General features: G+C 41.6%; 3 protein-coding genes across 4 annotated transcripts in view; 2 read left to right on the forward strand and 1 right to left on the reverse strand.

Moving 5' to 3' along the window:
* The first annotated feature begins 1493 nt into the window (after positions 1 to 1493).
* On the forward strand, positions 1494 to 14452 carry LOC142399926 (uncharacterized). 2 transcript variants are annotated; one of them, XM_075484487.1, is made up of 9 exons: positions 1494 to 1587; positions 1837 to 1914; positions 5830 to 6036; positions 6136 to 6330; positions 8710 to 8829; positions 10283 to 10429; positions 12067 to 12210; positions 12287 to 12358; positions 14225 to 14452. In XM_075484487.1, the coding sequence occupies exons 1-8, from the start codon at positions 1540 to 1542 to the stop codon at positions 12338 to 12340; spliced, it is 993 nt and encodes a 330-aa protein (XP_075340602.1). In that variant the 5' UTR covers positions 1494 to 1539; the 3' UTR covers positions 12341 to 12358; positions 14225 to 14452. The 2 variants fall into 2 exon arrangements, with proteins under 2 accessions (XP_075340602.1, XP_075340603.1); XM_075484488.1 differs by lacking the exon at positions 8710 to 8829.
* Positions 14453 to 16773: 2321 nt separating this feature from the next.
* On the forward strand, positions 16774 to 18824 carry LOC142400820 (cocaine- and amphetamine-regulated transcript protein-like). The gene is made up of 3 exons (XM_075486047.1): positions 16774 to 16972; positions 18431 to 18514; positions 18652 to 18824. Exons 1-3 carry the CDS (start codon positions 16844 to 16846, stop codon positions 18757 to 18759), a joined length of 321 nt encoding a protein of 106 aa, XP_075342162.1. The 5' UTR covers positions 16774 to 16843; the 3' UTR covers positions 18760 to 18824.
* LOC142400819 (uncharacterized) overlaps positions 18076 to 25686 on the reverse strand; it is a 33477-nt gene continuing 25866 nt past the window's right edge. The window contains exons 3-5 of the mRNA XM_075486046.1: positions 24812 to 24965; positions 24583 to 24731; positions 18076 to 20954 (exon numbers count right to left, since the gene is read on the reverse strand). Of these exons, the coding sequence (XP_075342161.1) occupies positions 20953 to 20954; positions 24583 to 24731; positions 24812 to 24965 (305 nt within the window). The 3' untranslated portion in view covers positions 18076 to 20952. The remainder of the gene's footprint in view (positions 20955 to 24582; positions 24732 to 24811; positions 24966 to 25686) is intronic.

Consider the following 25686-nt stretch of genomic DNA (forward strand, 5'->3'; position numbering starts at 1 on the left):
AAGTGTTCATTTTAAGTGTTTTTTAGGGTTTGAATTAAAAACCAAACTTTAAAGGTATTAAACCAAAGTGTTATCTTTCTACGAGTTTATGGACCTATTAAGTATACTTTATATATTATATGTTAGAGTGAACTGAGCCACAGTTCAGAATCCACAAAGTGACAAACAGCATCTTTAATTATACGTTTAATTAGAAACTCTCCTGCTGGTTTACACTCTGCAGTCTGCAGGTTTTCCTCTCATTAACAAGTGATTTCCACCTCACACGTTCTTCAGATCACTGATTTATCCTCCACAGTCTGAATACACAGTCTGCGTTATTCATTTCTCTGTGAGCTTCATCCTCTTACTTCTTTTGCAGATCACACACTGAGCTGCTGAAACACCAAACACAGGAAAAACATCAGTAATCGTGTCTGACAGTCACCGAAATCCACATAAAAACTGTTTCCACAGACTGTTGCGGCTTGTTTATCTCTTTTCACAAGAAGAAGCGTGGCTGGATCCATGAAATGTAGCTTTTTATCTATGTAAAGTCTAAAACTTTGAACCTTGTATCTTATATGCTAAAAGACAACCTGAAATTTTGATTTACATACTGAAATATGTCCATAAAATGAACTTAATGTAACTTTTTTATCTATATAAAGTCTAAAACTTTGAACCTTGTATCTTATATGCTAAAAAACAAACTATAACATTGATTTAAATACTTAAATATGTCCATAAAATGAACTTAATGTAACTTTTTTATCTATATAAAGTCTAAAACTTTGAACCTTGTATCTTATATGCTAAAAAACAAACTATAACATTGATTTAAATACTTAAATATGTCCATAAAATGAACTTAATGTAACTTTTTTATCTATATAAAGTCTAAAACTTTGAACCTTGTATCTTATATGCTAAAAGAAAACCTAAAACTTTGATTCAAATACTGAAATATGTCCATAAAATGAACTTAATGTAACTTTTTATCTAAATGAAGTCTAAAACTTTAAACTTTACACCTAAATACACCAAAAAAGACATAATTTACTTACAAGTCCAAAACTTTAACTTTTATACCCAAAAGACCCTAAGCGTTGAGTTAATTTATTAAAAATATCCAAAACTTCATCTTACTCATTTAAAAATACACTGATTTAATGTTTGAATGTGGAAAAAAACACTTTGAATTAGATTATTCTTTTAAAATGTCCAAAACTTGTATCTTAAATGCTAAAAAAAATACCCTAAAATACTGATTTTATTACTTATGTATGTCCATAATGTGTAAAAGACTTCTAGAACTTTAACGTTATGTACCGAGAGTGAATCTTTAGGCCTCAGCAGAAGATTTAAACCAGATTATGGTGTAAAAGTCGCGGTTGCAAAACTGTAATGGCCGGAAACAGGAATTTAGTTTCACACTAAAAGCAGAAGAATCACTTTATATTGAAGGGGCCTGAGTAACCGGAAGTACTGCCTCAAATCAATCTAGCTTAACGGTTGTGGTCGGTTAAAACTTTCTACCTGCTTGAAACGGTTGCAGTCATGACTGAAGTGACAGAAAACTGTGATCTTAACGGAGTCTTGGAGCCGGTGCGTGTTTATCACTCTGTTATCAGTTTTTATGGAGAAAAATTGGACATGTGGACCGACTAATTACTGAAAAACAAACGTTGTTGGCTAGCGAGTTAGCTGAGAGGCTAGCTTTGAGCTAATTGATTGACTTAGATTAGCGCGCGGGGCAGCCGTTGTTGCTAGGTTACCGTTACTAAGCTAAATTTGGAATTTGACTTGTTAACGGTTAGTTAACGGTTCCTGTGGTTAAAAACTCTCTCTCCGCAGGTGGAGTCCGCCGTGGCGGCCGTTGAAGACGAGAACTCGGAGGAGAAAGTTTCTGAAACCGCGCCGGAAAACTTGGAGGTTCGTTTCACATTTTAAATGTCATAAGTAAGCAAAGTCTAAAACTTTGAACCTTGTATCTTATATGCAAAAAAAAAAAAAAAACTATAACATTGATTCAAACACTTAAATATGTCCGTAAAATTAACTTAATGTAACTTTTTATCTATATAAAGTCTAAAACTTTGAACCTTGTATCTTATATGCAAAAAAAAAACTATAACATTGATTCAAACACTTAAATATGTCCGTAAAATTAACTTAATGTAACTTTTTATCTATATAAAGTCTAAAACTTTGAACCTTGTATCTTATATGCTAAAAAACAAACTATAACATTGATTCAAACACTTAAATATGTCCATAACATTAACTTAATGTAACTTTTTACCTAAATAAAGTCTAAAACTTTGAACCTTGTATCTTATATGCGAAAAGAAAACCTAAATCATTGATTCAAGTACTTAAATATGTCCATAAAATGAACTTAATGTAACTTTTTATCTATATAAAGTCTAAAACTTTGAACCTTGTATCTTATATGCTAAAAGACAACCTAAAACTTTGATTTACATACTGAAATATGTCCATAAAATGAACTTAATGTAACTTTTTACCTAAATAAAGTCTAAAACTTTGAACCTTGTATCTTATATGCTAAAAAAAAAAGATTCTGAAGAATAAATACCTTTTTTAACTGGACCACAAATTGCCTGCTCAGCGCGGTATGTTCACGGGAATGTCGTCTTTCTTCGTCAAACTTTGTTTTTAAAAATACTAAATGTTAGCTGTGTTATATTTTCTATAATTTTTAACACATTGGAAGCATAATTAGGACCTTAAAATAGCAGTTTCCTCTTACAAGTCTAACTTACTGAAACTTAGTCAGATATTAGTCCACCAAACTCCATTCAAAATCCGCTAAGATTTAAATAGCGTGTGCTTAAACTTTATTTAAAAATGGATAAATGGAAAAAGGCAGACTTTTCATGACTTTGTCCTCAGATTGTTTACATTCTGTGTTACTCTTAGACTGATTTAAAAGAGCCTGCTTGTGTTTAACCTGCCATTCAGAACCATATTTGGACCGTTATTACCAAGCCATCAGACTTACTGATGCTGCACCAAAAACAGCTTTAGAAATATATGATTTTATGTATATTAAATGTAAACATGGCAGAAGAACCTGCAAAAATGACCGTCGTGCATCTGATCTCTCTGCATCTGTTGCATGTATGAAACGTTCAAAACACCCCGAAAACTATCCTAAATACTGCTGAGATGTGCACACATCTCACTTTTCTGCAGCACCTGGTGAAAAGTAATAATAAGTACATTACATTTCATCTCATTATACTCTGTGTACTTTCAGTCTGACTAATCCTCACTAAGCTTAACGTGTGGTTATGATGTGTTAACCTGAAGTTGACTATTTTGGAACAACTAGTTTGGTGTAAAGTGTATTTTTGTTGCAATTTAATTGCAGAAAAGCCGAATTTGAATTGTATATATGGTACTTTTGTGTGCTTAAAGTATACTCGCAGTGCATGGCTGTGTATGTTCTAATTTACATGCTTGATTTGTAAAATAAAGTTCACCTATTTTGTTTTATAAGTATATTGAAATTTACTTTATTACTTCATACAGGACTAAAAAGCGCACTTAAGATTTGGCTTAAACGTCATTTAAAATGGACTAAAACATTGGGGTATTAAGATGTGTATATATATGCCACTGTTAAAAAAGTAATTCTGAAAATATAACTTTAAAATGTACAAAAACCTTAACTTAAGTATATTTTCTTTTTAATATATTCCAATAAACTCAACTAGTGTTTGACCTCCTGGCCTCAGGGAGGCGCTATAGGTTAAATAAAGCTCATACCAACAGACTCGTGAACAGTACTGAAGGACTTATGACGCGTAACCATGGCAACAGGATGTTGACTCAGCAGGGGAAACGTCTTGAAGAGGTTTTTTTTTTTTAGTTGAGAGCAGAAGTGAACGCCTTCATGGAGAAGGATGGGACAATTCTGAACTCTAATGCCCCTTTTCCACCGAACATTTTTGTACCAACACAGCTCTACACACACTCTACCCTGGTTGGGAGCTTTTCCACCGCGGGTTGAAGGTGGGACCCGTTACAATTTTGAGCCCCGGCAAGTACCTGCTTCAGAGGTGGGTCTAGTAGGTACTAGTCGGTGCTAAAACATCACGTGATCAGTGCTGTCCACTGATTGGTCAGGTGAAATTACGTCATACACGCAACGAAGCTCGGGGAGCTTTATGAAACACCCGCCATGTATGAAAACACAACTGCGAGAGAACCAGAGAATAAACAGAATTGTGAAGATGGAAGACCAGAGAAAGAAAGCCAACCCATGGACAGTGAGCGAGGTGCAGACCTTTCTGTGTGTGGTGGCTGAGGACCGCGTGCAGAAGGAACTGGACGAAGCGACATGAAATGAGAAGGTGTTCCAGGATATAACCAAGCTGATGGCTAGCCATGGCTATCACCGGAATTCTCAGCAGTGCCGAGACAAGCTGAAGAGCTATTACCGGCAGGTAAAGGACCACAACAGCCGGAGTGGGTCAAACCGAAAGACATGGAAGTGGTTCGACCAAATGGACGGCATTTACGGTCACAGCCCGGCGAACGGCATGGATACGGCGACGTCTTTGTTGGAGGCGATGAAAAATGGTAAGTTGTTCTTATCCCATTGGTGCAACGCATATGTCTTAACAAATGCATGTTTTATATCGTAACAAATACATGTTCAGTCTTTAACTTGTGTAAAAAGTTACACAGACGTCTCATAAGTTGTTCTGAGTGAGCTAGCAAACAACGCTGTTTTGGAAGGCTAGCACAGTGTCTCACCTATGCGGTTACGTGGATGTGTTTCGTATGTTCACACTTTTTATTTTTTTTCACTCAAGACTCGGTTTGTGCAACCGATGAGTGTTCGGTTGCTGAGGTCAGCGAAGATCCTCCAATCCTGCAGGCTTCAGAACCGACAATGGCATCGCAATCTGCAGCTGTGACAACAGCTGATCTGCATTCCACCGGCACCAACACTGGCGTCACCGCCTGTATCTGAGACAACTCCTGCTGTTTACTTTTGTGCTGTCTTTTTTAATAAAGAGCTTGGTTTAACTAAACAATATGGATTGTCAACTGCATTACACATTACACTCGATCTTGTGTTTACTTTTGACTAACCGCGGCGTGACACTTTGTAGTCACCTGAAACCGACGTCACGTTAGTGGTGAACGGGCCGACTCCGCCCACTTCCAGGCCACAGTTTGGGTGGAAAAGAAAATGTTACTGGTGCCGTGTCGTGTAGTGTAGTGTTGGGCTATATCGAACCGAGTAGAGTAGGGCTAGCTTGGCGGTGGAAAAGGGGCATTAGCCAAGCTCAGGGAAGTTTTGAGAGAATTGCCCCCCCCACACACACTTCCCAGAAGTGTCTTTAGCACCGATGCTAATTAGCTTGCTATCCTAAGGAGCGCATTTTTATTAATAATTGGACATCAGCACTGAAAACGGACAGCTAACCCACTCATCTGAGTTCTTTGTAGCAGATATCCAAAACATTTGTACAGAGTGCTGCCCCTTGCACCCGACCTCGGGCACGTCTCCAGTTAAGAACATGTTATATTTTTATTTTATCCTGGTTTTTTTTGTGCTCATTTGAGGCCCTTTCAGACCCGTCCTGCCTTCCGTTAACACGCAGCACTGGTTTTCCATCCCTGAGTGTTTTGTTTGCGGCTTCTTCTGCGTCCTGTGGACGAGTGAAAGATGAAACACTGGGACAATACATTTATTTCCTAAATCAGAACAATTAAGACACTTATGTGCTGACATGATTTGGATTTAGATTCATTGTGATCTTGGTTTTTCTCTTTTAAAAACAGTTTTTTTTTGTGTCTCACCAGGATTACTCCGTCCCTCGGTGGGCGGTGGGAGACCCGTGTCAGGCCACCTGGTCTGAGGACGGCCAGGTGTATGCAGCCACGGTGGTGGCGGTGGACGGCGAGCGCTGCAGAGTTCGTTTCAGCAGCTACGGCAACGAGGAGGACATGGAAGTGAGCGTGCTCCGGAGTCCCGAAGCAGCGCCGCAGACGCAGAACTCCCAGCTTCAGGTCGGTGGATTTTAACATTTAACAGCGGCTAAAGCGTAAACTCGACCTCAGTGTGTTGTTGTAATTATGATGTTAGTGACGGTGAGTTCTGTGTCTCAGGAATGGAGGCCCGGTTCTCGGTGTCGGGCGGTGTATTCGGAGGATGGCCTGGTTTATCCCGCCGTGGTCCTGTGGGTCAAAGGTCACCGCTGCCGCGTCCGCTACGACGACTACAACAACGAGGAGGAGCACGACGTCAGCAACCTTCTGAACCCCGACGAGCTGCACGGGCCCAGCAGAGCCGCCACGTCCAAGGTACGAAACCGGACCGGGCCCAGATGAAAATTAACCCGGAGAATGACTCGCTGTCTTTACATTGTTTTATCATTGTAGAAACAGTTTTCTTTCTTTTTTCTATCAGTTGTTCCTTCAGAATCTGACTTTGTTCGGCTGTGTTCGAAACCGCATACTTCTACTACTCCTGCTACTCCTACTAACTTTTTGAGTTGGTATGCAAGTTTGAGTAAGCGAAAAGTTCCCGGATGCGTACTAGATTCTCCGAAATGTTGGGTATGCATCATGAGGTTACTACTCATACTCAAACTACCCAAGATGCAACGTAACGTGACATCGCCGATCGTCATTTCCTGTCAAAACGGCAGTTTCAAGCTAGCTACAACGAGGGTAGGTTCACTTCCTGTTTTCAAAACAAAAGCACCAATTGTATGGTAATGGCTTTCCCTATGATAAAAGGCAACGGGTATTTTATTTTGTGAAAATAACCAGAAGTGCGTTGCTCACTGCGGCTAGCTTTAGTAGCGCCGAATTCATGGGAACAAAATTGTAAATAGCCGGTATTTTGTCAGGTTTTCAACACGTTGGGGATCTAAACGACTACTTTCTCACCTGAAAATGTTTCAAATGTTGCTAAAGTTTACAGAGTTTAGAGCTTAAGAGAAATCAGCTTCAGGCCGGCTGATTTCGGCTCGGGCAGGAGCGAAATGCATTGTGGGTAAACGCTCTGCATACTGTCTGATCGATGAGTATGCGGTTTGGAACACAGCCTTAGACTGAATCCTCAATACAAACCTTGAGGTTATCGGTCTAATTTCAACAGACCCGTCCAAACATCCCGTATCGCATCGTATAAGATCACAAGTTCATGCTGCACTGCTGCCACCTGATTGGCTGATGACTTTATGGCGTTAAAATGTGTCAAAGCAAAGCGACACGAGGGGTGGATGGTGACCCAGGGAGTTTAAAGATGGCCGCCATCTTCTCAATGCTCTGAAGTGGTGATGAACTTAATGACCGATGATGTCAGCCATGTGGGGGAAAAACTTGAAAAAGTTTACAAGTTTATTTATTTAACAAAGGGACAGCATATATTACTAGCATTTAAAACGAAATGCAAAATATACAAGAGTGTAGCCATAAGGCTAATTTCCATCTTTAGTCCCTTGACAGGTTTGATGTTCCTTTTTGTACTGGATGTTCGTTGATATTACTCCGCCACCGCTAAGAAAATAATGCGAGCATGAACGAGCTGCCAAATAAAACACGACAGAAGCAACTTTTCGCAACGAAATTTGATATGGATTACCAGTGCACACCAGTAACCACTCCGGTGAGTTGATTATATTGAAAACGGACGTTTATTGTGCTTTTACGGACCTTTTTGGACATGCACATGACTTTCCATTCTGAAGCAGGTTGAGAAGAATCAAAATTAGGCAAATACCGGAGACAGCAGTAAACATCAAAAAAGCGGTGAGGGGGGTTCTAAAACATTGCAGACGACTCAGAAAAGAGGCTTAAAGCTGCCGTTGGCAGGTTTTCAAAATTCCGAGTCTAAAGTCGGAAAATTCGAACTGATACAACTTTCAGGCCCCTCCCCCTCTGTGGACGAGGTTGTGCACGTGAGTTCACACCAGTGTGCGCGCACACAAGCTGGGGCAGACTCACGCTCAGCATGGAAGACGTGGTTGGTGACTGTTCTGCTCAGATAATAGATCAATAATAAACCTAACGTGATTGGTTAAAAACAGCCGGGAGCGCTCGATTTTTGCAAGCACGATTACAGGCTTTAGAGGGAGCTACAGAATTCGGGATTTTTCCTAAACAGCCTATTTAATATTCTACTTCCAGAATCCCATGACAGTTCAAGCTAATATGACTTAAAAAAAGTTGCCGACAGCAGCTTTAATGTTGAAAATACCGCAGTTATCCTTTAAAGTAAATAATACAAATACAAATACAAAGTTCAATACAACAATAAGTTAAGAACAACTGCCAGTACCAACTAAAGGTTGCAGGGTCACTGTTTGGAAGACCACAGCTCGATTTTTTTTTTTCCCATCATGCACCTGGTGGAAATTCTTAACAATAAAGTCGAACCGATAAGCAGCTTTTAGCCGCAGCCACATTTTTAAGTCCGGACGAAACGTCGTAGAGACATTCGTGCTGTTGAGATAATATTAAATTAAGCAAATACTAAATATGCTGAGAAAGACCGCCTTAAAACAGCCTGGATGAGTTTTACGACCACCTTAAACCAAGTAACAAAGATGGTGGGAGCACGCCACAATTCTCTGAGACTTTCTGGTGTGAGTCTGTGGTCTGCTGGTGAATATGTTGGATGGTACAGCTCCCAACTCGTTAAAAAGAAAACGGACACGTTTGTCGGTCCTGTAGGTCAGCAGCTGGAAGTGCGATGCAGCCAGTAGTAACCCCGACTGGAAGAGGAGGAGGAGGAGGGAGGAGACCCAAGAGAGGAGGTCAGCGTGGAGAGATGATCAACAAAACCCGCCCACGGTGAGATCAGGAACATTTTGATCAGGTTCAGCTGGAAGCTGAAGTCCTGAAGCCAGTTTAACACAGAGTTGTAATCTGTGTTGAAGCTGCTTTTGTACCCCGCTGTATGATGTAAATGTACTTTATTTCTACAGCCCTTTACAGACAATCCTTACGGTGTACCAAAGTGCTTTACAGCAGGTAAAAAATAAAGAGAAGAAGAAGTAAAAACAATAAAAGAACAGTGAAATCAATAAAATACAAAAAAAACAAATAAGATAAAATAAGATCAGAGTCATCATACTACTGGGTATTAAAAGCCATCCTAAATAAGTAGTTTTTTTTGTTGTTGTTTTTTTAAAATATATTTATTGGTTTTTCATGTTAATATAACAACATCCAGCAAGTTAAACATCCAAAACATGGCAGTAAAGAAAATAATAATTAAATTATTAAAAAAGATACTTTAAACCGCAGTAATTAGTCAGCAAATTACTGTGCAATGAATATGAAATAATGAAAATAAGTAAATAAACACATATAAATAAATAAAGTATTCTAAATGTAGGTTATAGCTTGCACTCCCAACAACAAATTAAATAATTTTCATTATTTCATTCTCCCTCCCTCAACAGCAGGTTTTTAGCCTAGATGTGAAGAGGCCCGGGTCAGAAATAAGAGGCAGCTGGACGGGGGGCTTATTCCAGAGCCTGGGGGCAGCTTTGGGAAAAGGCTCGCTCACCCCAGGGTTTGTATTCTGACCTGGGCACTTCCAGCAGAAACTGATCTGCTGACCTCAGAGCTCTACCAGGACTGCTAAAAGCTCAGATAAATACGACGGGGCGAGGCCGTTAAGAGCTTTAAAAACCAACATTAAAAGTTTAAAATCAGTTCTATAAAGGACAGGAAGCCAACAGAGGGAGTTAAGAACAGGAGTGATGTGCACACGTCTGTTGGTGTTGGTTAAAAGACGGGCAGCAGCGTTCTGCACCAGCTGAAGGCGGCTGAGAGGAGACTGGGAGACGCCGACATAAAGAGCATTAAAACAGTCTGACCTTCAACTTATCAGGGCATGGAGGGCTTTCTCAAGGTCATGACGACTTAAAAACATTTTAACTTTGGCCAAGAGACGCAGCTGGAAAAAACTAGTCCTGACGACATTGTTCATTTGTTTGTCCGACCTCATATCAAAGGTCAAAGGTCACTCCCAGATTTCTGAGGGTTGAACTAAGCTTTGAAGACAATGCGCCAAAGCCAGCCAAATGATGTGATTATATCTGTAAACGCCGTCTTTTTATTTATTCATGACGGTAAATTTAATGAAGCGGAGACGTTGGCCGTCAAAGCTCGTTTCCTCAGGCTTTCTGGTTTACATGGAAGAACGAGAAACCAGTTTGGAGTTTTTTTTTTCTACCACTTTTCTATTTCGTCAGATGAAGCTCACGCTTGCTGTGTTTTTGTTTGTTTGTCTCAGGTTAAGGAGAGAGCCGGGAGTCTGATTAAAGAGGAGAAGGAAGCAGAAGAGAAGAGCGGGAACCAACCGAGGGACGAAGCAGAGAAGCCGACCAATCACAGCTTCCCTCTGTTCCCTCCTTTTCCTCCTCCTCAGACAGGCAAAGGGGTAAATCTGACTCACTGATGTCCACCCAGTCAGCTTCTTTCTTTTAAAGGGATAGTTCGCCTCTTTTGACACGAAGCTGTATGACATCCCATTGAACGCATATTGTTTTGAGAAGCAAAACGCTTTATTTTTTAAACCCCAGCCAACTAGCCGGACTACCTTCATCAGCACCAAAACGAGGCTGGAACTCTGCTCACAGGACGCAGCAGGGGGTAAGAAGATGTTCAGAAATGATATTTGCTAATGTTGGATGTCATACAGCTTCATGTCAAAAGAGGCGAACTATCCCTTTAAGATGGCTGAAAAATGCAGCGACGGTTTATTGTTTTTATTGCTCACTCGTTCTCACTGTGCAGCGATACATATTTCATATCCGTGGCATCATCATGTTTTTTTTCCTGCCTTCATCCGACGCCGCTCTGTGCACGTTCCTCACAGAAGCTGAACTGACTACAACCCCGAGTGTTTTTCAGGTCGTCTCATCTGAAGATGATGTGAAACGCAGCGCATTTGAAGCAGCGTTCACGGTCATGTCTAAAGCTTTACAAACTTTCTAAAAGGACGAAATAAAACAAAGTGCTTAATGGTGTTAAAAAGATGCCAAAATTACGACATGCAGTTAAATGTTTCCTCTATTAAAAGCTTTAACATTTAACTGAAGGTTCGATCTCCCTTAATAATGAACCTCGAACAGCCAAAAGCAGCTTCTCGTAGGATCTCAGAGGTAGAATTTTAATAACATACAAAATCATTTTGAACTCAGCTCTGGATTTAATCTGGAGCTTCTGGCAGCTGGACCCTGAACCGGGTACAGACAGTTAGAATAATCCAGCTGTGAGGCGATGCAAGGCTGTAAAAACTGTCTTCAAGACGTCACAGGAAAGGATTTCAGTTTAGCAACGTTCCTCAATCTGTTTGTCAAACGCTGCTCCCAAAGTATATGCTATATTCTACATGAATTTTTATGTTGTAGAGTTGTGAATTTATTTTATCAATGGAGAAATTGAGCAGCCTTGCTTTGTTGTCTACAGTAGTAGATCAACCCTCATCTTACTTTGAAGCTCCCTGATCAAGGAAGTGACGTCGACGCAGCTTTAGCAGCAGAGAAGCTATCAGGCTTGTGTTGATAATAATAAACTCCTGGACTATGTACAAACTTCCAAATGCATCGCTTTGTGAGTACAGACCATAGTTGTACTACTGTAGAAGTTTCGTGTCATGGCATGTGATTTTAGTGTGGTAATTTTGGAGATACTGGCAGGGTCCGTTAGCGCTTGTACTAAGCTATTCGGGATAACTCAGTAACTCAGCTGATGTTCAGCCAATATCGGAAAAACTTTGGGTGGGCTACTTGGCTGAATATCACGGTTCAAATGACCCCAGGGTGAATCTACTCCGAACCATCCCTTTAAGGACTACGGGTGTAAAATAGCACTGCTGCTAAATTCGATATAACCATCTTGTTGTTGTTGTTCATGAAATGACTGATTTATGGTATTGCATGCTGTCTTTTAAATAAACTCATTCATGCTTTCATGTGTTTCTTTGGAGCTTTTTTCCTTCGTCTTTCTGTATTTGCCGATGAGACGGTGTCATCAGGTTGATTCTGATTTTATTTGTTTGTTTTTCCTCTTCAGGACCACATGTCCTTCCTCCCTCCTCCTCTTCCTCCGTTCTGGGTTCCATGTGGGAAAGAAGCCGGCGGCCCTCCTGACGTCAGCACCATCACCAACATGCTGACGCAGTGGTACATCTGTGGCTTCCACACCGGCAGCTACATGGTCAGTAACGTGACAGTTCACACCTTTGTGTTTTTGTGTGTTTGTACTCATGAGTGTGTGTCGGAATGTGTTTCAGACTCAGCAGCTTTTCAAGTCGACCCTCAAAGATGAAGTTAAGAGTCCACGCTGAGCGCACGCACGCATTCAGGTAAAACCCCAAACCACACACCTTTCTATTCACTCTGATTTAAAGGGTCACTCCGGCAAGTTCTGGTAGTTCTGGTTCTGAAACCACCACATGACGTGATCAGAGGGGTGAAACAGTTCCTCAGTCTGCCTCTGCAGCCGCTCACATTCACAACGAGCTCGAGTCGAGATCACATGACAGGAATTAGTCTGCAGTTTGGTGTCGAATCATTTCAGGTAAAAATCTGATGCCGCTGCGTCCTCGGCATGCGAGTTCTGATGAACTCTGTACTGAGAGTGACCTGCAGTTTGGTACCATCACGTTGCATGATGGGATATGTAGTATGCAGAATTAAAAGTGAGATTCGACCGTTTTCTCTTGTCACCATGTTGATATTTGTTTGAAGACGACTTAAAGTCTCCTGTAGATGAATTAAGGAAGGTTTTTCTACTTTCTTGGAGGGATTTTTATAATTTGAGTTGCACAACACGTTGACACCCTTTAAAGATGCTAAATATTTGTTATTGTGAGGCAAAAAAAAACAAGAAAACTTGAGTGTGCACATGTATTCACCCCCCCAAAGTCCGTGCTTAGGGTTTGTCTCAATCGCTCATAAAAAGCTTTATCAGAAAGGAAAGTTTTAAGCCTGATCTTAAAGGTAGAGAGGGTAGCTGGTTCCACAGAGAGGGGCCTGATAACTGAAGGCTCTGCCTCCTAAACTGGCAGCTGGTTCCACAGAGAGGGGCCTGATAACTGAAGGCTCTGCCTCCCAAACCGGTTTAATCTGGTTTCATAGATAAGTACAGCTGAGTATCATCAGCATAGCGGTGGAAATTCACGCCATGCTGTTTTATAATGTTAACTTCTGGAAGCAGGTATAAGGTGAGAAGTTGTGCTCCAAGCACCAGTTAACACGACACCTCAACCAGCAGCCTCTGACCTTACAGACACAACATGGTCTGATTAAAAACGAGCTGTTTTTATTCTGGTTGGACTTTGTTTATGACTCAGAATATTAGTTCGAATTAACAGCTTACAGGCAGATGATGTTGGGGTCGTTCGGGGGACATTTCAACAGAAATTAGACTATTTGTCCAACACAATAAACACAAAGGCTGTGTTCGAAACCGCATACTTCTCCTACTACTCCTACTAACTTTTTGAGTTAGTATGCGAGTTTGAGTAAGCAGAAGTTCCCGGATGCATACTAGATTCTCCTAAATGTTGGGTATGCATCATGAGGTTACTACTCATACTCAAACTACCCAAGATGCAACGTAACGTGACGTCGCCGATCGTCATTTCCTGTCAAAACGGCAGTTTCAAGCTAGCTACAACGAGGGTAGGTTCACTTCCTGTTTTCAAAACAAAAGCACCAATTGTATGGTAATGGCTTTCCCTATGATAAAAGGCAACGGGTATTTTATTTTGTGAAAATAACAGGAAGTGCGTTAGCTCACTGCGGCTAGCTTTAGTAGCGCCGAATTCATGGGAACAAAATGGTAAACAGCCGGTATTTTGTCAGGTTTTCAACACGTTGGGGATCTAAACGACTACTTTCTCACCTGAAAATGTTTCAAATGTTGCTAAAGTTTACAGAGTTTAGAGCTTAAGCAAAATCAGTTTCAGGCCGGCTGATTTCGGCTCGGGTAGGAGTGAAATGCATTGTGGGTAAACGCTCTGCATACTGTCTGATCGATGAGTAGGCAGTATGCAGTTTCGAACACAGCCAAAGTGTCTGTAGCACCCAGCCTCGGCTTCCTTCTCTGTTTGAACGTTCCCTCGTGTTTGTTCCGCTCAATGAGCTGTTGAGTGAAACGGAACCGCAGCCGGTGGAGTTTAGACTTTTCTATTAATACGTTTCTTTTCTCTTTCCTTCTGCTTCAGAGCCTGAGAGATGCTGCTGGGACATTTGTCTTTCATTTGCACAATTTTATTTAGAATATTTTAGGAATTTAATTTGTTGTTGTTGGTCGAAGTATTTTTTATTTATTTTTTTGACGAAGCTCTGGCACGTGTAGAATGGCGCCGGAGTGTTTTTGTGTTTGGTTTGTAATTAAACTGGTTGTGTTCGGTCTCTGAATGTTGAGGCACAGCAAATGAAATGGAAATGTTTGGAAAGACTATTTTGTTATTAAAAAGAAAAGGTGGATAACATCTTCGAACTTCTTCTTGGGTCTCCATGAACAAAAGAAATGATCCAGACTGAAAGGTTTGGGTTTTGGTCGTCCTGAACTTTATGACGAGCCTCAGCTGCTCGTGTTTCAGCCATGTTGACTCCGTCTGTCGGATATTAAAGCTTCTTATGTGCTTTGACGTAAACGGTGACACCAGGAGACCCCGAAGAGTCGCAGCTCTTCCTGTCGGCCTTAAAGGAGCCACCTCCCTAAAACTGTCGCCACGGAGATGTAGGATTCACCGTGTTTGGTTATCCAGGAAAATGCACAAACAGAACACCGATATTACTGAATTTTGTATTTTTCTTTTTAACTCAAACATGAAACGACAAGCAACAAAAACTAAAAATAAAGTGTTTTTTACCCAATTAAATTAAAAACATCTGCATTTAGTTGTTTTCTAAATAGTAAAATTAAATTTAATGAATGAAACAGAAATAACAACTAAATGGGAACATTTAAGCAGGAAGTGACATAAACTTCAACTTTAACGTAACTGTAGAAAACAGGAAAACTGCTATTTATTCATGCACTGAAAACTCAGTAAATCCAACCTGAGATGATGTCATTATTTACTGAGACAAAACACAGAAGCAGTGTGTGAAAAACTAAGTGAACCCTCACTGCTTCCTCAGGAACTAAGAGGGTCAGTAGCAGCCAGGAGCTGCTGATCAATGCTCTGATTAACTGATCCCAGCTCTATAAACTGAGCAGCTCTATAAAAGCAGAAGTTCTGCAGCATTCAGGTGTGAATTAACACGATGCCAAGGAGGAAAGACATCAGAAACTGTTGCTGCCCATCAACCTGGGAAGGGTTATAAGGTCATTTACAAACTATCTGGAGTCCTTCGTTCTACAGAGAGAAAGATTATTCACAGGTGGAAAACATTCAGGACAGCTGTCAATCTTCCCCGGAGTGGACGTCCCAGCAAGGTCACCCCAAGGTCAGAAACCCAAAGAGCTACATCTCAGACTCTGCAGGCCTCAGTCAGCATGTTAAAGGTTAAAGGTCACCCCAAGGTACTCATACTCAAACTACCCAAGATGCAACGTAACGTGACGTCGCCGATCGTCATTTCCTGTCAAAACGGCAGTTTCAAGCTAGCTACAACGAGGGTAGGTTCACTTCCTGTTTTCAAAACAAAAGCACCAATTGTATGGTAATGGCTTTCCCTATGATAAAAGGCAACGGGTATTTTATTTTGTGAAAATAACCGGAAGTGCGTTGCTCACTGCGGCTAGCTTTAGTAGCGCCGAATTCGTGGGAACAAAATTGTAAACAGCCGGTATTTTGTCAGGTTTTCAACACGTTGGGGATCTAAACGACTACTTTCTCACCTGAAAAGGTTTCAAATGTTGCTAAAGTTTATAGAGTTTAGAGCTTAAAGCAATACAATGTAACTTCTCAAAAAGCCCATTATGGAGCTCCCCCTACAGGCTTGGAGGTAATGTACAGTTACACTGTCGTAAATACAACACCCTTTCACTTTCACGTTTGTTAAGGAACCGGCGAGGAGTCAGAAGGTGCAAGCTATGTCGACCGAGAAGGTAAGAGTAATCAAATGTACCTGGGAGCGTGAGAGGGGTCTATTTGTTTTTGCGGTAGGTGTGCCAGAAAGCAAGTCGAAGTACTTCCGCTCAGCTCTCGGGCCGGTCCAGCAAAGTTACATAGCACAGTTTTTCCAACTCAGACCCCCAAAGGGCATAGGAGACAGGCCGATCGTAATATTAAAACTCATTCTAGCCGCACAATTTTTTTCAAGCTGTTATTTTAAGGTAGAAATGTTACATAGTATTACTTTAAGAGAAATCGGCTCGGGCAGGAGCGAAATGCATTGTGGGTAAACGCTCTGCATATTGTCTGATCGATGAGTATGCAGTATGTAGTATGCGCTTTGGAACACAGCCAGTGTTTATGCGTAAAACCTTAAAGCTGAATTGGGGCTCTCACCGGCTGCTTTTGATGACATCATTTCTAACTGTGACAAAGTAAAATAAGATGGATTTTCATCGGCCTTCTTTAGTGTGAATGTGTGAACAGAAACGGCCGCTCACAGCTCAGATGGAGCCGGAAACGTGGTGAAAGTCCTGCCTCCGTGTCCTGTTTGACGGAGCAGAGGTTCTTCCTGCCGCCGACCTCAGAGGTGAAGCCGCCTGATTGTCTCGTTATCAGAGTAAATACCGTCCGAATGACATCACAGCCCCTCGTCTATAAAGCCCGCGGGCTGGGGCTGAGCGCCAGTGTCCTGCCTGCATGCTGAGGTCTGGTGCTCAGCGTCCTTCAGCCTCTCCAGCATCCGTCGCCGCAGGGTCCGAGCCTTCGTCCACCATGGTCAGCAGCGGGATGCTGCTCCTCGGCGCCTCCTGCTGGCTGCTGGTGGTTTTGGGGCGCTGCGAGGAGCAGAAAGAAGCGCGATCGCCGGACTACGACGCCATCAAGTCGCAAGAGGAGGAGCTGGTGAGTCGGGTCTCTTGGAAGATTTAGCTATTAAAAAGGATGCAGGTAACTGCTCGTGCTTTTTATTAAAACAGAAAATAATCTCTTTAGTTATTGTAGGAGCTATTTGTAAAGTTAGTTTTTTTTGTTTTTTAGTTGTAAATTTAATTTGCTAATTATGAGTAACTTTATTTGATTAATTTCAGTGTTTTATGTAGATTAGATTTTTTGCTAATATTCCTTGTTAGTTATTTCTTTTAGAATATTTTGGTAATTGGCGTCCCAGCATGCACCTGGGTGGGCCAAAGGTTTTTTTTTACCAGGGAAATGGAGAGAGCAGCAGGCTTTCTTTGTTCTTTTTGTTTGTTTTGAAATAAATCATCAGAAAACGCATGAATTCATTTTGGACATTCATCTTCTTTTGTTAAACCACATCTCCCATGGTGCATCAGTGGTCTGATTTTCTTTGGTTTAAGTTTAATTAGTTTTTTATGGACAAATGGTCACTGCAGTTATTTTAATCACACCATCGGTGTCAACATGCTGATGTTCCTCATTTTCTTGTTGAGTATTTTTATGTATATTATATTTCTCGTTTACTGATTTACGGAAGCCCAGAGCGGACGTGGTACGTATAAACTTTTTTTTTTATGGTTTTCTCGAGATAACGAGTTAATTTACCGATGGTTTTCCAGATGACTCTCTTTTCTTGAATGCTCTTGATCAGTTTCTCGGTGTTCTTAAAGCCTTTCCAAGAACAGACTCAAGCTGAAAATGTCAGATTTTGGAGAACCCGACATAGATTAACGCATCAGATTTTTACTTCTGTCGAGGTCTAACAGCTTAAACTGCAGTTTGTTTGTCTTGTAGAGATAACTTTCATATCAGCCCGCGTCCTTTAAGGAGACGGCCGACTCTAACTGATCCTGCTGATACAGTCGACTTCCTCAGTGACCAGCTGAGGGGACCAGGCCGTCTCCATGGTTACCGAATGATGCACGAGAGGTGCCATTATCGTTTTCTCGAGATGACGAGATAAATAAATACCTGATTCCATTCTTCAGATGCTCGTCACACCAGCGGGATTTGCTTTGTGCATTTTCACAAACGCTCCACATTCCATGTTTGATTCATAAGCGACTTTATTCAGTTTAATCAGAATCAGCTTTAATTGGCCAGGTTTGAATAAACAAACAAGGAATTTGACTCCGGTAACTTCACTCACAAAGTACAACACTCAACAATAACATGAAATAATAAAATAAAATAAAATATGAAGGGGGGGGGTACACCTTTGCCAGAAATGCATATAAACAGGGGCAGACTGGGGAGAAAAAGTTGCTTCGAAAACCATCGGTAAATTAACTCGTTATCTTGAGAAAACCATCAGAAAAAAGTTTATACGTAACCACGTCCGCTCTGGGCTTCCGTACGGATTGGACTTTGCATTAAATCTGACGTCGTCCGTTTCGTCCTCAGATCGAAGCTCTGCAGGAAGTTCTGGAAAAACTGAGAAACAAACAGCTGCCGTCGTCGGAGAAGAAGCTCGGCTGGCTTCCACCTGTAAGCGCGTTCTGCTCATCCTCCACTTCTTAAACACGTTCAGATTAAATACGCACATCTCACACTTCTGTTCCACCACAAACACACAGAGTCATCTGCGTTGGTAGTTGTAAAATGACTTATTTTGTGTGTGTCAGTGCGATGCCGGTGAGGAGTGTGCGGTGCGTAAAGGTTCGAGGATCGGGAAGCTGTGTGGATGTCCCAGAGGAACTCTGTGTAACTTCAGCGTCCTCAAATGTCCGTAGAACCTCGGAACACAAACGTCTTTGTTGATGGAACCCAGAAAAAATAAAGTTTTTAACAACCCAACTCGGCTGTATGCTTGGTTTTCCCCTCCGTGGTTACCTTTGAATCTGCCCGCCGAGGCCGTGAAAGCGTGAAAAAAGTCGACATCCTGCTGCTAAATAAAATGTAGGTTAATCCAGAACTTCTCTCAGTAACTGTAAATAAAAACAACTACCAGAAATGTGTTGTTCTGCAGATTGAGGTCCACAAAGTGCTGAATATCGGTTGGCTGCCTTGGTGATGCCAAAGGTGTTCCTCAGGGGTCGATCTTGGGACCTCGGTCCCGTTCTGTAACTCATCAACCGGCAGCTGTGTGGATAAGGTGTGTTTCTCCTCTCTCGGTGTGCTAACGTTACATTATCTTTCTGATAAAGATGTAGGTCTCCCAGTACAACTGTTTAATGAGATTAATATATCCAAATGTTTAAACGCAGTAATTAACGGTACACGTGCATTACTACGATTTCCGCTGCGTACATCTCCGGCTTGGTCCATCACTGTTGATGAGAAAGCATTGTTTGCTAGCATCTGCTGCTAGCTTACAGCTACAATGCCAAACTATTTTGGATCAATGGAGTGCAAAGAAAAGAGCAAATGTGCTTAAACCAACAGGTATTTTGACCAAAGCCTCATTCATGTCAATCAGACCTCAACTGTGTCAAATTGTTAAAAAAAAGACGAGAAAGAATATATTTGTGTTTATTTCGCTTTGAACGGGGGACGCCTTGTGTTGCTGGAATAAATTCTATGTGCCAGCAAATCAAATCCTCTGACTGATGACGTGTTTAATGAACCTACAGACCATCGTTTCTGTGTGAAACCTTCCTGAGTCTGTAAAAAAAGGTGATTTTCTTTGGCTGCTGATTAACATTTGGTCTCATCGGGCGACTTTCTGTCACTATTTCTGACTCATTGTGCTGCCTGATAGCAGCTTTATTAGGATCTGCATCAAGCTGTCGCTTTACAGAGCAAATACTTGGTATTCTGTTGTACTTTTATCACTATTACGAGAACTATTCGTAGACACTGAGACTTTTATATCATGTATCAACATTCTGGCCTAAAAAAAGTAAACAAAAGTAAACTTTCTTTATCTTATCGCTCTCAGCCTTAGCTGCTGCTAATTTACTGCATTTATATTAAAAAAAAAAACATATATTTAGAGATTGTTCAGACTCTCTGACACCATTCGTGTGCAAACAAATTCTTTTGGAAGTTTGTGATCAGTTATGAACGCGTCTGCAGCCGTTCACACTGAAGAAAGGGAGTGGCTTGGTCCATCACTGTTGATGAGGAAGCATTGTTTGCTAGCATCTGCTGCTAGCTTACGGCTACAATACTAACCTATTTCCCTCTGGGATCAATAGAGGAACTATCTATATATAGAGCTGGAGGGTTTTTGGTCTGACTGGAGGAACGGTTTCATTATGTTTGAGATGAGTTAGTAGCTGCTGATCTCACCAAAAAGGCGAAGTTAAGCACTTAAAATGAGCCGCTGTGCTTAAACAAACAGGTATTTTGACCAAAATCTGTCTCATGCATCTCAAAATGACTTCAGAAAGTTGTGTTAGATTGTTAAAATGGGCATAATGACACAATTAAAGCGAAATACTCTGATTTTAAAAGATTAAGATAACATATGTTTGATCGATGTGGGCAAAGAAAACACTGCTGTTGTAGAAACTGCTCAGGTTTATTATTCAGGTGAATTCATCCACCCTGAGCCCCCCCCACCCCCCCCATCCATCCTTTAAATCAGCATCTGATAGAATTTGATAAAAGCCTCTAAAAGTCGAGTCGTTGCTCCGCAGCAGTGACGAAAGCTTCAAGCTGTGAGTTTGTTTGTTGCATTAAAGGAGAAAAAAAAGCACAAAAAAAGCAGCGTATTCAGTGAAAAGCTGAAATAAATCTGTTCACAAACTCTGAGACTCCGAGCCGACGGTAAGAAGAGACGAACTGTGCGTGAGAAAGCTGCTCTGAAAACGGAAAAGAGTCCAACGGTCGTTAAAACGTCTCAAAAGCAAAAGTCTGTGTCCAAGCGTCTCATCAGCGTCTCCATGGTGACCTGTTTGTACAGCAGTCTTTGTCGGCCCTGGCTCCGCCCCTTCCTGGGCCGCAGTGCTCGCCGTCGGTTCGACCCATCGCCACCGAACTCCTGAAAACACACGTCGGGTATATTTAAAACAGGATTAAATATTAGGGCTGGGCAACGATTAAAATGTTTAATCTAATTAATCACATGATTTCCCTGATTAATCAAGATTAAAATCCAAAAATGAATCCAAAAGTAGTGTATAGCTTTTAGCATTTAGCTTCATTTTAAATGTGCTGCCATATGAATGAAAGTGCCATAACATTTGCTGTGCAAACACACTTTTAACATCAGCATGTTTCTGTAGTTTTTATGTAGAAGCCTCGCTCCACTGTCTGTTTCCTTGAATGACTTGCTGCTATCAGTTGTGTGTTTTGCCTTTAAGTGATATTTTAGACTGGAACTACTACGCTGAGAAGACAATTCAACTTTGGTTCTGTCGACTCCGCCGTCTGGAAGAACTTTAAAATGAAAATGGCCGAGTACAAGTTCCGTACCCTTCTCCATGTTTGGTGGATCCGCCGATTACTTTCTTTTCCGGTTCCACAGCAGACAGCAACAGACTTTTACAAAATAAAACAAAGGTGCTGCGTGTTGTTCCCCCTCTCTCTGCCCCTTCCTATCCATTAAAGGCACAAAAGCCCCCCCCCAAAAAAAATTATATATATTTTTAAATAAAATTAAATAAAACTTGCGTTAATGCGCGATAAAAATTTTATCGGCGTTAAATAATTAGCGAGTTAACTCGCCCAGCCCTACATTTTGTACATTGTTTGGGTCATTTTTAATTGTGTGACTCTCGTTATATTTAAGCTGTAATTTGTGTAATTTTGGCGAAAGAATTTCCCGCAAGGGATAAATAAAGCATTTTCAATTCAATTCAAGACGCCAGGAAACGACTGAGGGAGAGAAAAACGTGATGTGGACACGGATCCTTTCGTTTTGGAGCAGCTAAATCTAATAAATAATAAATAATAAATCCAATTACTCGAATAATCAGTGGAACCCTCGAGCTGCTGCAGCCTCAGACTTTAAGCTAAACATTTAAATAAAAAAATAAAAAAACTGCGTAAATGTGCGATAAAATAATTAGCGAGTTAACTCGCCCAGCCTTATTAAATATTTGCATAAAAGTCTGTAACTGATAGTGTCTTTATGGTTTCCTTTTCCATATTATTAGTTCAAGCTCAATAGGCTTGAAGTCTCTCCTAAAAAACAAAACAAAAAAAAAACTCTTGACACTGTAGATTTGTATATAGCGAATGTTTATTCACTATTTTATATTTCTTTGCTTATTTTTACTTTAATTGTTTTCATATCTTTTACTGTATGCTGCTGCAACAAAACAATTTCCCAAATTGGGATGAATAAAGTATTTATCTAGTGCAGTGAGCCGCTTCCACCAGCAGGTGGAGCTGCTGCCTCTCCTGTTCTCATCAGCCCAACTCGTGTTTTTCATGACAGTTTTTCTGAAGTACAAAACTCTGTCTTTGATACAAAGAGGTGCCGTCAGCTCTCAGTTTTCATGCAGCATTAACAACATTAACTTTAAGACCAGGAACACACAAAAAGCTGCTGTTTGCTTCCTGTCTCACGGACTGATATCAGTCGGTGTAAACAGGATAAAACGAGACGTTAATGAGATTTTCACGTCTTAATCTGACTCACCAAACTACTGCTGACGCAACGATGACGTTGCATCACCTTCGTGCAGAAGCAGGATTTGATTTATGTGTTGTTTACACTGAAATGTTCCTCAGACACTAAAGTCTCACAAAAATGAAGCCTTAAGAGTTTCAGAGCTGCTATAATTAATCACAGTCCCATCTTTCCCTGAGTTCCCTCAGTTTAAAACTCTAAATCAAACAATTCAGACGTGATTAAAGTCACATTCCAGACTTTAATTCAAACCCCCTCATTCCAGGGCTAAATAACTTTTGGGACAAAGCTTTAATGGCTGCATGAAAGCAGCCATGTTTACTACTTTGTCCCTTTAAGTTTCTCCTTCAGCACACAGAAGGCCTGCTGAGCTGGATTTAGAGAAACTCTGCTGCTGCCTCGGCAGGATGTTTGGGATCATGGAGCAGATCAGAATTCATTGTGCAGCTCCATCATCAGTGAAGATCAGTGAGCCGGTACCTGTGGCAGCCATACGTGCCCTCACAATAACACCCCCACCACCGTGTTTAACAGAGGAGCCGCTATGCTTTGGATCTTGGGCTCTTCCTGTTGGTCTCTTTCCAGAACTCTGCAGCTCCTTTAAGGACTTTTTGGCAAACTGTAATGTGTCCATCCTGTTTAGCATGTAGCAGCGTAGCCTCTGTGTTTCTGTGGCTAACTAGTGGTTAGCATGTAGTAGCGTAGGCTCTGTGTTTCTGTGGCTAACTAGTGGTTAGCATGTAGTAGCGTAGGCTCTGTGTTTCTGTGGCTAACTAGCGGTTAGCATGTAGTAGTGTAGCCTCTGTGTTTCTGTGGCTAACTAGTGGTTAGCATGTAGTAGCGTAGGCTCTGTGTTTCTGTGGCTAACTAGCGGTTAGCATGTAGTAGTGTAGCCTCTGTGTTTCTGTGGCTAACTAGCGGTTAGCACGTAGCAGCGTAGCCTCTTTGTTTCTGTGGCTAACTAGCGGTTAGCACGTAGCAGCGTAGCCTCGTTGTTTCTGTGGCTAACTAGCGGTTAGCACGTAGCAGCGTAGCCTCTGTGTTTCTGTGGCTAACTAGCGGTTAGCACGTAGCAGCGTAGCCTCTGTGTTTCTGTGGCTAACTAGCGGTTAGCATATAGCAGCGTAGCCTCTGTGTTTCTGTGGCTAACTAGCGGTTAGCATGTAGCAGCGTAGCCTCTGTGTTTCTATGGCTAACAAGTGGTTAGCAGTGTAATCTCTGTGTTTCTGTGGCTAACTAGCGGTTAGCATGTAGTAGCGTAGGCTCTGTGGCATTCTTTCTTCTTCATGATCTTCCAGACAGCTGATGTTGGTGATCCGAAGGTTTGACCCACGTCTCCGATGGTTTTATTCTGGTTTTTCAGCCTCATAACAGCTACAGAAACAAGCCGAGGTATCTTTCGGTGCACTGATGAAGCAGTGAAACACACCTGAGGAACCAAACATTGTCTGGAATGTGACTTTAACCACGTCTGATTTGTTTGGGCTGTACGTCCAGAATACGAATTAGATGGTCGGACCAACCGGTGAAAACCATGGGCTGTGTTCGAAACCGCATACTACATACTGCGTACTGATCGATCAGACAGTATGCAGAGCGTTTACCCACAATGCATTTCGCTCCTGCCCGAGCCGAAATCAGCCGGCCTGAAGCTGATTTCTCTTAAGCTCTAAACTCTGTAAACTTTACTCTGTAAATTTTGTTTTGAAAACAGGAAGTGAAACTGCCGTTTTGACAGGAAATGACGATCGGCGACGTTACGTTGCATCTTGGGTAGTTTGAGTATGAGTAGTAACCTCATGATGCATACCCAACATTTCGGAGAATCTAGTATGCATCCGGGAACTTCTCGCTTACTCCTACTACTCATACTAACTCAAAAAGTTAGTAGGAGTAGTAGGAGAAGTATGCGGTTTCGAACACAGCCTGATTCTAAGGTTTCTCAGGAGCGCTGCAGGAGGTTGTTCGAGCAGCGGACTGGTTTCCATTACTTCATGTGTGACTGATTATCAGAGGCGTCACCGATACTCACAAGTTATAAGATGCAGGGCGCTGCAGACGAGCAGCGTCAGCACGGGAATACCAGCGAGAGGAGCGGCGGCATCGGTGGAGGGTGTGGAGGACGAGTCGGCCTCTTGTGTCTGCTGAGGAGCCTCAGATTCTTTGACTTTACACTTCTGACTGCAAAACACACAAACAGAAACGGCTACAACCAGGATCAGGAAACGAGCTGAGGTCAGAGGGGCTGGGATGGGACTCACAGCTGTTTCTGCAGGTACTGCTGGGTGGACTCGCAGGCTTTGGTCTGAGTCTGCGCCGCCATCATCTGGCTGTGAGCGGCCTCCCTCAGACTCGTGCAGGAGTTGGTCTCGTGGACGGCAAGGGTCAGGTTGTGCTGCAGGGCGTCGATGCGCTCTGAGGAAACAACAAGAGACACGTGAGAAATGATACTTCTAGGAGTAGTTTTAAATCTCTATACTTTTTCCTTTTCCTTGAGTAGATGTGTGCAGCAGAAACTGTCCTCTTACTCCGCTACATTAGGCTACAATGAGCTGGTTACTTTTCTTCTTACCTCTTTGGTATTCTACGCCTCATTATTTTTATCCCCCCGCGTACGCCTCATTTTAATGTTTTATTCTGACAGAGAGAGAGACTTCCGCCAAAGGCTCTACCACCTGACTGTGTTCCACCAATCAGACGCAGCCGTGCAGTCTGGTCACGTGACCGTACTCGATCTCAGCGGCGGGACGGGTTAGCTTTAGCATTAGCAGTCGTAGCAAACAAACAAAGAAACAGATGAAAAATGTCAGAACCAACGGTGGGAAATGAAGACGCAGACGAGGCCTCATACTGAAAGCATGTTTACCTTACAAAGAGTGAGAAACAGCAGCTACATTATGTGTCTTCTGTGGCAACCAAAACAAACGCACATTTCAGCAGAAACTCAACATCTAACTTGAGGAAACATGTAGCGCTAAGTTTCCTAAACTCGTTTTTCCCCCCATGGATAGGTGAATGTTTGTTTTTTAGGTTACATATGGGTTCCATATGTTTTAAACATTTCCTAAGTCTCTTTTATTTTTTATTGAAGTTCTTGAATTTACCTGGATTATTTTAATTTAAGCTATTTTGTAAT

This window comes from Odontesthes bonariensis, chromosome 15 (genome assembly GCF_027942865.1).
Source record: "Odontesthes bonariensis isolate fOdoBon6 chromosome 15, fOdoBon6.hap1, whole genome shotgun sequence".
NCBI lineage: Eukaryota > Metazoa > Chordata > Actinopteri > Atheriniformes > Atherinopsidae > Odontesthes > Odontesthes bonariensis.

What these genes read in the sequence shown, in the direction of transcription:
- LOC142400820 (XM_075486047.1), top strand. Translation starts at nt 16,844, where the DNA reads ATGGTCAGCAGCGGGATGCTGCTCCTCGGCGCCTCCTGCTGGCTGCTG. An exon ending in AGTCGCAAGAGGAGGAGCTG is followed by an intron (nt 16,973 to 18,430) that starts GTGAGTCGGGTC and finishes TTTCGTCCTCAG; the next exon opens with ATCGAAGCTCTGCAGGAAGT. An exon ending in AGCTCGGCTGGCTTCCACCT is followed by an intron (nt 18,515 to 18,651) that starts GTAAGCGCGTTC and finishes TGTGTGTGTCAG; the next exon opens with TGCGATGCCGGTGAGGAGTG.
- LOC142399926 (XM_075484487.1), top strand. Translation starts at nt 1,540, where the DNA reads ATGACTGAAGTGACAGAAAACTGTGATCTTAACGGAGTCTTGGAGCCG. An exon ending in GCAGAGCCGCCACGTCCAAG is followed by an intron (nt 6,331 to 8,709) that starts GTACGAAACCGG and finishes TCGGTCCTGTAG; the next exon opens with GTCAGCAGCTGGAAGTGCGA. An exon ending in TCCACACCGGCAGCTACATG is followed by an intron (nt 12,211 to 12,286) that starts GTCAGTAACGTG and finishes AATGTGTTTCAG; the next exon opens with ACTCAGCAGCTTTTCAAGTC.